Genomic DNA, 13,084 nt, shown 5'->3' on the forward strand with positions numbered 1-13,084 from the left:
CAGTTCCTTTTAGTTCCCGCATCAGTCACACATTATTGGAAGTCTCCAAGGGAAATACCTTCACAGGATTTTGCTGCTACATCTCCCACCTCCTGCACCTGACTGTGACCCCAGGCCACAGACCTCTCTCACATCCATCCTTGCAAGCAGAAACCAACAGGTTCAGAATGGCTGGCACAAAACCCAGACGTGTGAATTTATACAAAAAATGAAGCTGGCAGTACAAGGGCCCAAGTCCCTATCTAAAGACGGCTTCTGTTCCTCAGAGGTCTCTTCTCCCAGGCAGAAAGTGTCATGATGAGAGGAAACAACCTCAGGTTGCACCAGGGAAGGTTCAGGTTGGATATTTGGAATTATTTTTTCCTGGGAAAGATTGTCCAGGCCTGGCACAGCTGCCCAGGGCAGTGGTGCAGTCCCCATACCTGGAGGGATTTAAAAGCCATGTGGATGTGGCACCTGAGGACATGGGTCACTGCTGGCCTTGGCTGTGCTGGGGAATGGTTGGACTCAATGATATTAGATAACTTTTGCAGCCTATATGATTCCGAGATTCTGTGATTTATTCTTGTGTTTTTACTGCAAAATCTCCTCCACACACCCATTCTGTTCCTGGCAGAGCCTAAATCTGAACGTAGTAACCACCCACCAGGGGAGGCTGCAGAGAGACACTGTCACATGTGAGGAATTCATTCATCACCATGGTTTTGTTTAACAAGAACGAGCATGGCTCATTAACACAAAACTATTTTCAATAAGGTTAATACTCCAGTAATGCATAATTACAATCTAATAATTTAACACACAGGAGCACTGTAAAACAACTGTAAAGGACTTTGATTATTACAGTTTGCAAATGGACCAGAAAAGCCATTTACCATCATTACAAAGTTGGTTCAAATTGGAGGATGTAGTGCATAGGAAAAGCATTGCACACTACAGAATTAAATTTCATTTTACAGCTCTGCTAACCAACTGTAAAAACTGGAATCTGTCCCCATGGCTTGTGAAGGATTTTTTCCATAACATTAAAAAGAAACAAAAAAATCCCCAACAAAAGTGAAATTTTGCAACTGTAGCATTAATAGGACCCTGCTGAAGCCTAATTTTAAAAAGTCACAGTCTCTAAGGCATTTAATACCAGAGTTTTGTTTCTGTATCATTCTTTTTAATAACAGGATCTAATTAAAACATCTGTAAAATGCTGACAGTTTTTAATTTTATGTAAAATTTGAAAAGCAAATAACAGGATCTCTAATGAAAGACAGCCACAGTAGTTATTATTAAGCAATGGTGATATTTTCATTTAAGAGTCACTTCTAAATGAGCATAATCTCTACCTTTAAGTCAGAGCAGAGCAGAGACATCAGTGAAATCACTACAGGCCACTGAGGCTCTTAGGCTCTGTTTGATCTTTATTTACTCAAGTGTTTTCAGTGCATGTTTTCAGTTTAGCTTATTCTGGAGAAGGTGACACTTCCCTGACAGTGCCTTTCATCAGGTATTCTTTGAAAAGTGAAAATAAGAAAACATTGCCCTGTGTGTGTGCCTGTGCTGGGCGCACATGGATCCCCTGCCCCTCACAGCCCAGGGTGGTTTCTGATGGATGCCACACATACACTGATCTTGGGACCTTAATTTTCGAAGCAAGAATGAAGGAAATGGTGTGAAGCAGATGTTTCTTCAAGCTACCTGTTCCCTTTCTCACAACATCTGCTTCAGGATATGTTCCACTGCCTCTGGGAAATTCTCACAGGTTAAGTAGGGACCTGGGTTGATTTTGTTTTCATCTGCTGGACGGTATTTACCTGTAACAGATTAACACAAAGTCACTTTACCAAACTCCTCCAAGTACTTTTTTTCTCCCCCCCACCTCCTGAAAATTACAGCCTTGCCATAGCAGTAGCAACCAGGAAAATGCCCATCTGGGCAAAAAACATCCCACAAGGCTTCCATAAACAAATGCTGAGCCCTCCTTCACTTCTGGGAACAGGGTGAGACCACTGAAGGCGCCACTGTCCCCTGAAATAATCAATCCATCAAGTACTTACCTGTCCTTACCAAAATCCCACGCATGCCTGCCTGCTGGGCACCACCAACATCATCCCTGCAGTCCTGGGACACAGCAGGAGAGCAGTGGGTTAGTGGGCACAGACACTTCCATAACCTTCTCTGCTTTACACTTCACTTAGAAGCAGTGACACAGAGTCAGATCTTTCAGTCACACTGTCACAGCAGTGGTTTTCTGTGTGCTCTCTGCCTGATCAAATAGTGACTGAAGTAAGAGAGAAAACCCCATGGATTACACACTAAATCCTGTGAACTTTCATGGAATTGCTTAGGTTGGAAAGGTCCTCTAAGACTATTGAGGCCAACCATTCCCCCAGCACTGTGCAGTCCACCACTAACCCATGTCCCACACATGCACACAGCTTTTAAACCCCTCCAGGGATAGGGACTCCACCAGTGCTCTAGGCAGCCTGTGCCAGTGCTCAAAGTCTTATTTCATGAAGATTTTTCTCTAACATGCCATCTAAACTTCCCCTGACCCAACTTGAGGCCGTTCCCTCTCCTCCTGTCCCTGTTCCCTGGGAGCAAAGCCCAACTTCCCTGGCTGTCCCCTCCTGTCAGGAGCTGTGCAGAGCCACAAGGTCCCCCCTGAGCCTCCTTTTCTGCAGGCTGACCCCCTTTCCAGCTCCCTTAGCTGCTCCTGGGTCCTTCCCCAGCTCTGTTTTCTCTCTAGAAATGACAGTTCCATGCTCTGGAGCCCCCCTCTAAGGCGCTGCCCACCCCCGAGGGCACCACTGCAGGCTGGGCAGTGAGGAGGGGTTTGTGCCCACTTACATCTCCGATCATGACGGCCTCCTCGGGGGCACAGCCAGTGCCCCGCAGAGCCTCCAGGAAGAAGGTCTTCTCTGGCTTCCCCACCACGGTGGCTTTGGTGTCTGTTGCATACTCCAGCCCTGTCACAAAAGGTCCAGGTCCCAGACACAGGCCATCCTTCTTTTTGAAATACCTGGCTTTATGGATCGCTATGAGAGGCGCCCCATCCAAAATCAACCTAAAGAATGAATGAATGAAGAAGAGAGTACAAAAACTATATTAAAGCAACTATATTTACAACTGAAGGCCTCAAGTGACTCACACACAATCCCAGAATAGTTTGGGTTGGAAGGGACCTTAAAGCTCATCCAGTGTCACCCCCTGCCATGGGCAGGGACACCTTCCATTGTCCCAGGTTGCTCCAAGCCCTGTCCAGCCTGGCCTTGGACACTTCCAGGGATCCAGGGGCAGTCACAGCTGCTCTGGGCACCCTGTGCCAGGGCTTCTCCACCCTCATAGGGAACAATTTCTTACAAATACAGCATGAATAATTTGACCTTTATATTTTAGCATTGAAGGAATTACAGTAACAAGTTACATTAAAAAAACCTCAAAGACATTTGAGGCATTCATGTCCCTCTGAATTTCCCTGTTAACTCTGGGAGTTTGAGCAGGCTCAGTTCCACAGAACCTGCAACTCATTTCTGTTATGTGCTCTGCAGATTTTCCTTACAGCAGACACTGCATCCCCCTGTCCTGCAGTAAAGGGATGCTGTGTAGGTGCTGCACTACAGGAATGATCCTTGTGCACCAAGCACAGCAATATTATTGCAGTCCTCCCCTCCCAAGTTTCAGTGCAACAAGCACTGAACTGCCATCTGGACTGCCAAACATTTTCCCTTTGATTTTACACTTTCTCCAGGTAATGCAGGTCATTCCAATCTTTATCACAACAGCGTAGAACACTGGCTGTTACTGTCAGGGCAGAAAGGAGGATTAATTTTTCCCTCAACCCCTGATTTTCAAAACAAAACAAAACAAAACAAAACAAAACAAAACAAAACAGAACAAAACAAAACAAAAGCCTTTAAGAAAACAAAGTCTTGCTTTGCCCCTGTTGTAGGAGGCTGGCTGAGGTGAGCTGGATTCTCCTTGGAGGATGTCTGCAGAGCAGTCTGGAAGCTCTGAGCAGGGCATAAATGATATTTCATTTCACTTAATTATCACAAAACACTCCTATTGAATCAATGCATTCCAAAGCAAGCTGAACAAGAAGAGAGCTGGGTTGTGTTTCTGTGAGCAGCCAGACATGTTCATGATGGGAGGATGCCTCTAGGACACAGTAAAATTTAATTTGACAGCATCACCACAACCACTATGTTCAGCAGTTTGCAGGAGAGATCTCACCTGAGAGAATTCTTTCAAACATGGCATCAAAATCCCACTTAAAAAGGACGAGAAATTTAGTCTCAGTCATTTCAAGTGGTGCCTGGAGAACGGCCAGACTCTGTGTATCTCATTTTGGGACTCGTGTTGGGTTAGATTTACCTAAGTTAATGTTGGGTGTCAGTGGAATAGTTGCCTACCACATAATTAGTCAGCCTGGGCTCCTCACAGTTGGTGCAGAGGAAAAGGCACTCCTAGGGCACAGTTCAACTGTCCTATTTTAAGCACTATTAAGTAAAAAAATGCCCTGAAGTGCCTCCCTTATCCCTCCAGAGCCCAGATCACCAGCACAGACACAGGAACCTGCGCTTAGATATCTGCATTTAATCAGATTCACCTCAGAGTTCTGCAATCCCGATGCAATTCCATTTTCAATGCAAATCCCAAGTGACTTAATTATCTGAGCAGTAAAAGAGAAGGAATAGGGAAAGGCTCGACAAGAAGAGAATGTGCCAGTGCCCAGTGTTGCCATCAGGCCTAACAGAACTGAGACCAGCAAAAGTTTATCCCCCATAGAGAATGGGGGGAAACACCCAGAACAAATCAGTGAGGTGTTACAGGCCAGACAGAGCCCCTCCTGGCTTTTTTAAGTGTCTTGGTCTTCAGCCCGAAGGAAACTATGTATATTATTCAACAATTAATATATTTAGGACAGAAATACAAATCAATAAAATGATGTAAGCATTGGGATACTCAATAGGTTAACCTCATGCAGTTGTGAAATTAAGAGTCCACTCATGACCCAAAATAAAATTCCAAAATCAATGCCTTTGGAAAGGCTCACTATTGAGGCAGACAGGGTCAGTATGGGTTAACATCTGTTGATGTAATACAGAACAGGCAGCAGATGAGGACAGCACTGGCCTCTCACTCCAAGAAACCTCCCTAAGACACTGGTGGGCAGATACACTTTTATGGTTACAAAGAGAGGTTAAGGTGTTTGGTATGAGGGTTTTCACTGGATTTCAAGGTGCAGAACTGTGGTAGCCCCCATCCAGTGAGCAAAGATGGGGAAGGGCTCATCCCACACATCACCAGGGCTCAGCAACAGGCTCACATCCAGTGTCTGAAAGCTGAAGGCTTTTCAAGTTAAAATACAGTGTGGAGTCAAGCCAGAACCAGTGAGAAGGACACATGGCTCTGCACTCATGGATGGTCACAGACGAAGTGTGGATCTGACTTACCCCTCAGCCTAGAGGCAAAAAGAGCATTAAAAATAAAACACTCAAGATCAGCTCCATAGCCCACCTGGTCCAACAGGTTCTGCTGGCCACGCCTGAACAGAAGATACTGCTGGATATCCTGCATTAGGCAGGTAACGAATAATCTGCCCTAAACACTGGATTCGTTCCCTACAGCACACAGGCTCTGAAGGCTGGGCTGTGAACACAGAGTCTGCCTCTCCTCTTGGAGAAGAGGAAACAGCCTCAGGCTGTGCCAGGGCAGGCACAGGTTGGACATCAGGAGGAATTTCCCCAGGGAAAGGCTGGCCAGGTATTGGAAGGAGATGCCCAGGGAGGTGTTGGAGTCCCCATCCCTGGAGGTGTCCAGGAAGGCCTGGACATGGCACTCAGTGCTCTGGGCTGGTGACACAGTGGGGATTGGTCACAGGTTGGACTCTATGGGATGGGGGTCTTTTCCAACACAAGTAATTCTGTGAATGCTTCCCCACATCCCTAGTTTTGTGTATTTCCCCTTGATGAATTGCTCCTCTCAGTGACAGAAGTGACTGTACTTCTGCAGTTTATTTAGACTGAAAGCTGTAAAACTGAGGTCTGGACTGACTGAATTCCTGGTGGAGAGCCCAAATCCCACAAGATTAGTGGCTCCCTCACAAGCTGCATAATGTGTGATATTCCTACCACCCTTTTCTTCCCAGAAAGAGCAGAGAGCCCAGCAGAAGAGAGCTCCCCCTCCAGCCCCTGCCAGGGGCTGCCTTACCGAAAGGCTCTGTTCATCATCTCGTAGTGGAAGTGCTCAGGAGCCAGTCCCACCACCACAGCATTGGGGTTATCCGTGCCAATCCCTAGGAAAGACAGGAGTTAATTCACTCTTAGCAGCCCACAGTCATTTAATCACTTTAAGGCAAAAACAAGCATTTTCTGACACAGTCGTAGCACAGAGACTGCTTTTATGTCTTTTATAGCTGAAGAAAGCATATGTGGAAAAAGGTGCTGGTCTATCCAGACTGTTTCATCCTCTAGGATCTGGACAGTCTTAACAGCAGCTGTGGGATGATTCTGCTACTGCTCCCACTGAAATGCAGCAGGACACAAAAATCTCTCTTTTAATTGAGTGACTGCTTGCCATCTGAGAGTCTCTCTCTACATATATTTATGTGCTCTGTAAGACAGTAAAGCAGGAATTCAAGTGAATCCCATCCAGTTTTTCTATTCCCTCTAGCCACAGGAAATTCCACTGACTGTTCTTCCATGCATCAGTCTGATTCTGACAATAAAGACAGTACTGCAACACAGCCCAAAAGCTGTTATCCTAAATAAGTCTGGGCTTTTCTGGAAGGTATTTTTTCAAGGTGGATTAGTGCCCTTGTGAACAGTTCCACTGCAGTCCCACCCCTGGACAGAACCAGCAGTGGAAGCAGAGTAGCACCAGCAGGAGGGTTTTACTAATGGCATATTATCAGCTGAGGATTTTGTTCCACCTTCAGACACACCCTCTGCACCTTTAGCAGGACAAACAGAGCGACTGGCTGGCTGAGGTCCCCTGCTGCATGCCCCTCAGGTGGCTCAGCCAGCAGAACATCCACTCAGAGGTGCCACAGTGGATTTGTGACATCACCCAGAAGCATCTGAGCCCTTAAGCCAGGAAAGAATTCCTTCATCTGCCTGTGACCAACTTCAACAGAGAGATTAGCCAAGAATGGCTCAATAACAGCCATTAACTGGAATTTAAAGCACTCTCCACTGTACTTACATGTTCCAAAAGCAGTACTGAGGATATGTGAGCCAAAGCCCTTGTAGCAAAAACAAATCAAACAACCCATTCCAGACCCCAGTAGTACAGATGATACACCAATGTGCCCCCATGTTACCTCTGTCTCTACCATCTTTTATAAAATTAGCATCAGGTCCTGAAAAACTCATGGAAAGATCCCAAAACCATGGAGACTGAGCTGATTTAAATGCTGTTGGTGAAAGAGCTGCTGCCTCTGCTGTTTCTCACCCAGGAAAGCCTTCCTGGAGCACAAATATTGCTGAATATTGCTGGGGGCACATTTCTCTGGATATGCTGTTAGGTAGAACAGATTATCAGGTTTCACTACTCTCACAGAGGCTTTTCTCCTGAACATTGACCTCTTTGAAAATTTCTGACCAGACTATGGCACCAAAATTTAACAGAAAACTCCTTGATCCTGGCAAGATTAGAACCTACTTAAATTACACAGCCAACATATTTCAGTTTGTAAGGCACGGACAAGGCAAGCCATCCATACTTCTGCTGCCTTGACTTTAAATAAAAAAATTTCGAGTGTACAGTATACAGTTTTCAACTCTACGTATGCCAGAAATGGGGGTACCTTTGCTACTCTTGATGTCCAAGTGAGAACACATAATTTTCTGCTCCCCCGATTACTGAGGGAGGGAAATGGGAGCATCTGACAGCAAAGCAGATCTTAAGCAAGTCTTTAGGGATGACAATTTAGAAGACTCAGGCTGATGAACCTTCTGTCACCAGTGAAGATATCCAAGTACATGGAGTGAAACCTAAATGTTCAATATAAGATAAGCAATAATTGCCTGGAGATTTTGCATTTAATAATGATCTATTAACAGAGAAACAGCCTGCTCTGTGTGCCTACACACTGGTTTTTAAGGTCTTAATGAGTAAAACCTCTGCTGGAAGTCAGGTATTCCATGAATTGACACATCTTTGCTACAAAAAAATCAGCACTGGTAGGTCCAGCAAAGCACCAATGACCTGGTGATAACTATTACTTCATATTTTACACTGGAAATGAATGGAAAGCACTGAGTTTTACCTGAATTCCTGACTATCTGAAGGCCTTGGCTGCCATTCTCATTGCTCCTCAAGAAGATAGAACTTCAGGCTGTTTGATGTGTGATTTAAAAGAAGAAAGGACCTTTATGACCCTGCAGAGTTCCACATTTCAGGCTCCACCATGGCTGGTGGTCTGTAGACAATTGAGAGCACAACGCCTCGTTAAGTGCTGTTCATTAATTAGCTGCTTCCGGAGCACCTCACCTGTGAAATCAGGCAGGGCCTTGTCGTCCACCAGGAGCAGGGGCCGCACCTGCTGCTGCTCCAGGAGGTTCCTGGCTGCTGTCAGGGAGGTGAAGATCTCGTGCTCGGCGATGTCGAAGCCCAGCCGCGTCAGCCGCTCCAGCAGGGCCCTCTTGCTCTCCTTGGTGGTGTTGGTCACAAACCGGACAGTCAGCGGGGCACTGCGCAGCCTGAGGGGGACACAGGGACAAACTGGACACAGGCTCCTCCTGTTCCCACACCTCTCCTTCTCTTCGGGGCTAAAAACAGCCCCAAAAGGCTGCAGATGTGTCAGAACCCAGGAAATTCTTCTTCTCGAGCCCCTGCCCAGGGGGCTCAGAGACCCTGGCACAGAGCCCAAGACCCCTGCGCCTTTGATCTTGACCCATGGACAAAACAATTACCAACCTTATATGAGGATTTAAAAGCCATGAAAGTTTAAGTAGAATGATAGTGAATTCATCACAGGGTGAAAAATAGATTTTTGGGGTTTTTAAAATGGGGGCTCGGGGTCCCAAGATGGAGGAATTTGGGCGTGCCTTGTCCTTTTTCCTTCTTCTTCCTAGTCTCCATCTTCTGGGGGATGTTGGCACTTTAAGATTGCTTTAGGGTAGAAGCTCACTGTCTAACATAGGTGATAGGTATTGGGAAGTTATTGTAAATAGTGTACACATAGTTTTTAGTATAAAAAGACAACACTGCCCCAAGGATGGGCACTGTGCCTCAACCCAACCTGCCAGACAAACCTCGGCAGGTCAGAGAAAGAATTTTATAGATAAGATACAATAAACAACCTTGAGACCAAGAATAGAAGAGTTCTGACTCCTTTGACTGCTAGGCTGGGAAAAGAGACTTCCTAACACATCTCAGGGTCACTCTGAGCAGCAGAGATTCCGAGACAGATGCAAAGAGTACATGTGTGACTGGTGCCACACAAAAACTTGTGTGATGTGGAACAGACAGCAGAATTACACCCCCCAGACAAGACAAATCATCCTCGCCTCCTCTTCTTCATCTACCACAAAGGTTCCTGAGGAAAACAGTGATTGCAACTCCCTCTTCACAGGAGCAGCCAGCACATCCATGATAACTAATCTGAAAAGCCTTTTTATTCAAACTACATAATAAATAAGCCAGTCCCACTTCTTGATCAAAATAGGCAAACAAAAGAAGCTTGTTGCTGAATTAATATACTGAACTCCACTGCTGGGTGAATTTCCCAGCAGCTGTGGCTCCTGCAGGAGGCTCCAGGAGCCTGTGTTACCTTGGTGGTGGTTTTATGCCAGCTTCTGCAGCCATTTCCCCCTTTCCTAAGGAACACCAGTATCACATAAAACCACATTATTGCCCTGTGCTGACAGTAAATGCTACCAAACAATCAAATAATTTTAAGTGACAGTTTCAACAGCATTCCCTTTAATTATTCCCCCACCATCACTTTCTCTGTTGCTATAGGTGTGTTATTTTGGTGGTGGTTTTATGCCAGCTTCTGCAGCCATTTCCCCCTTTCCTAAGGAACACCAGTATCACATAAAACCACATTATTGCCCTGTGCTGACAGTAAATGCTACCAAACAATCAAATAATTTTAAGTGACAGTTTCAACAGCATTCCCTTTAATTATTCCCCCACCATCACTTTCTCTGTTGCTATAGGAACAAACACAGGCATCAGGACTGTGTGGAGAACATCAGAATAAAAGTTGGAGACTTGCTTCCACCTGCCACTTCTTCTCCTGTTTATCTCTTGTTTTACACTGACCATTCACAGGTATGAGCTAATAAAAGAGTCCCCTGGTTGATAATAAAATAAATTAATATGATTTTTCCCTCTGGATCTCAATAGGGCACTGTGAATGTAGTAACCCTAAAATAGGCACCTCTCCATTTGTTCCCTAAGCAAGCTGCATGCCATTCCTTCCAGCTTCTCTTTGAGAAGGACAGGAATGTGGACTGGCAGAAAAGAGAGTATGATAATTTTTTTCAAACCTCTGAGCCAAAAGACTTGGCTGTTTTCTCTGCCGCCTGCCCTCCATACCTGTGACAGCACATATACATTATATGGAATTTCAGGAACATTGACTCTCATTTCTCCCACAGCAGGAAACAGTGCAGTGAGCGAAACAGCAATGAATCAGTACCCAGTGTTTCAGCAGTTTTTACTTCCTTGCAATTTTACATCTTAAGGACATGATCATTTCCACAGTACTACCTGTGGGAAATGCAGCTTTTTCAACCCTCTGTGAACTTTTCCTCTGAGCTACAGTTCAGGTGTATAAAACTCTTAGCAGCCTATTCAGCTCCAGTAGAGAGTTCAGTTCTGCTCCCATATCCTGATTAATCCTTAGTGCCCCAGAATACTAAAGTGTCCCCCTTCATTCACCACAATATCACCTGTAACTCTGGGATTTTTTCTCGTCCATTGCAAGATGTGTTCTCCAGAAAAATACCACAAATATTCCTGGGATTGTGTGTCCTATTTCACCACTTGGTCAGAATCAATCACTTTGCTGTGCCTCAGTGTCTTTAGGCACCCTTTAACCACAAGAGAAGGAGTTAATTTGACTGCCCTGTTTATTAATGTCTTGAAATTCCTACAAAAGAAAAAACAAATGGCATAGCCTACCTAGCAGAAAGAAACTTTAAAAACAGTAATAACTGAGAAAAGTGTTGTCTGAATGAAATAAAAGCTCTGCAGAGGTTGCCTTGCTCCCTAGACCAAGCTTTTCTGTTATCCCACTTTATCTCAGCACAGATCTAAAAGATCTGACAGAGGATCAGAGCCCTGAGGAACAGCTCAGCTGAACTGATTTTGGGGTTAATTCACCAGAACTCAACTTCAGTGGTGGCTGTCTCACCTGAATCAGTGGAGACACCTTGAATATTGAGGGTTTTATCTTTAAAAAAAGGCTTAGAAAATACAGGAAGAGCCACTGAGGAAAGCAGTAGGGGCTCAGGTGACACCAGTATCTCCGACCACCCTTTGCTCAGCTCTCCTGGCACGAACACAGCGCAAAGGATTCGGCCACATGCTCACCCCACTCACCCACCCCTTTATGCAAACAGCACTGACACAACCTCCCAGAGAGGGGAAGAGAGGGGAAACTTGCCTTTTGAGGGCCTCCTGGGCACCGGGCACGGCCGAGTCCTCGATGTGGAGGGTGCCATTGAGATCCACCAGCACGGCCTTCAGCGCGCGCCGCGCCGCCATCGTGCCCGGGGACAGGCTGAGGAGTTAAAACAAAAACCCACATAATTGATATGGAGGGGGGTGTTTTTCCTCACAAAGACTCTGTGGAAATCGGGTGCAGTTTGTTCTTTAAGTGCATCAAAATAAAATAAAGCTCTCTGAAGGACTCAAGGGTTCTGGGGAGAGAGGGCCATTAGGCCTGGGATTGCTGGCGCAAGGCCTCAGCAAGAATATTTCAGCAAGTCCCACCAACACCAACTGTGAAAATAAAGACATAGCACTCTAAAGCTGTGTCTCTAAAGCTGCATTTTGGCCGTAAAGCTCAAAATGCTCGGCCAAAGTGGAAATTGCTGATTTTATTTTTTGTAAGAGTGATGCAGCCCACACCACAGCCACTCTGAGGCTGCTCAGTGGTGACAGTGAGGTTTTTTGCAGATTTTTAGCCTGAAAGCTCTCAGGGCTCAGGTAAATCCAGCACCTTGAAGGGTCATTCCATGCTCTTGAAAAAGGGCAGTTTTTCTGGTTCCACATACTCAGCCCAAAATAAAAGCCAGGATTTGAAGGGTAAAGGCACCAGGGGAGGAACAGAGAGGTGATGTTTGAGTCCCCTGGCTAAAGATCTTTCGCCAGAAACAAACATCTCCCCTCATGTGGGCTGCAAGCACTGCATTTTACTCCATGAACAAGTCTGAGGAGCTGTTTCTAAGAAAATGTCCAATACAGCTCCAATACAGCACAGTTTTCTCCAGTTCATTAGACAACAATCATCTGAAAAGGCTGAAAGAGTTGGCATAATATAAGAGAAGCTTTGGGGTGATCTGATTTTGGCTTTTCAGTACCTGAGGGACAACTTCCAAGTGATGGAGGGACAGCACCCAGGCAATGGCTTCCCAGGGCCAGAGGGCAGGGACAGATTTTGGGCTATTGGGAATTAGGAATTGCTGGCTGGGAGGGTGGGCAGGCCCTGGCCCAGGGTGCCCAGAGCAGCTGTGGCTGCCCCTGGATCCCTGGCAGTGCCCAAGGCCAGGCTGGATGGGGCTTGGAGCAGCCTGGGACAGTGGGAAGTGTCCCTGCCATGGCAGGGGGTGGCACTGGATGAGATTTAAGGTCCTCTTCTACCCAAACCACTCTGGGATCTGCCAAGCCTACGAGTGACCACAGTTTTGTGTTCAGCTGGTTTGGTTACACACAGCATGTAGCATGTCTGTACTTTTAAAAAGGCACACAAAGTAGTCAACACCATGACTGGAACCTGCCCTAATAAATTTCTGTCAGTTTTATCTTTGCAGACAGTTTTATAAATGGTCATGTGTGCCTGGGGTCTGAGGTACATGGCACACACACACACACACAACAGGAAACTTTGATATTCCACTATCCTTATTCC

General features: G+C 45.8%; 1 protein-coding gene across 1 annotated transcript in view; it reads right to left on the minus strand.

Moving 5' to 3' along the window:
• Positions 1–685: 685 nt before the first annotated feature.
• HDHD2 (haloacid dehalogenase like hydrolase domain containing 2) overlaps positions 686–13,084 on the minus strand; it is a 12,850-nt gene continuing 451 nt past the window's right edge. The window contains exons 2-7 of the mRNA XM_005424185.2: positions 11,618–11,734; positions 8,491–8,699; positions 6,208–6,292; positions 2,842–3,058; positions 2,049–2,112; positions 686–1,805 (exon numbers count right to left, since the gene is read on the minus strand). Of these exons, the coding sequence (XP_005424242.1) occupies positions 1,702–1,805; positions 2,049–2,112; positions 2,842–3,058; positions 6,208–6,292; positions 8,491–8,699; positions 11,618–11,718 (780 nt within the window). The 5' untranslated portion in view covers positions 11,719–11,734 and the 3' untranslated portion in view covers positions 686–1,701. The remainder of the gene's footprint in view (positions 1,806–2,048; positions 2,113–2,841; positions 3,059–6,207; positions 6,293–8,490; positions 8,700–11,617; positions 11,735–13,084) is intronic.

The sequence above is a fragment of the Geospiza fortis genome, unplaced genomic scaffold (genome assembly GCF_000277835.1).
Source record: "Geospiza fortis unplaced genomic scaffold, GeoFor_1.0 scaffold488, whole genome shotgun sequence".
Taxonomy (NCBI): Eukaryota; Metazoa; Chordata; class Aves; order Passeriformes; family Thraupidae; genus Geospiza; species Geospiza fortis.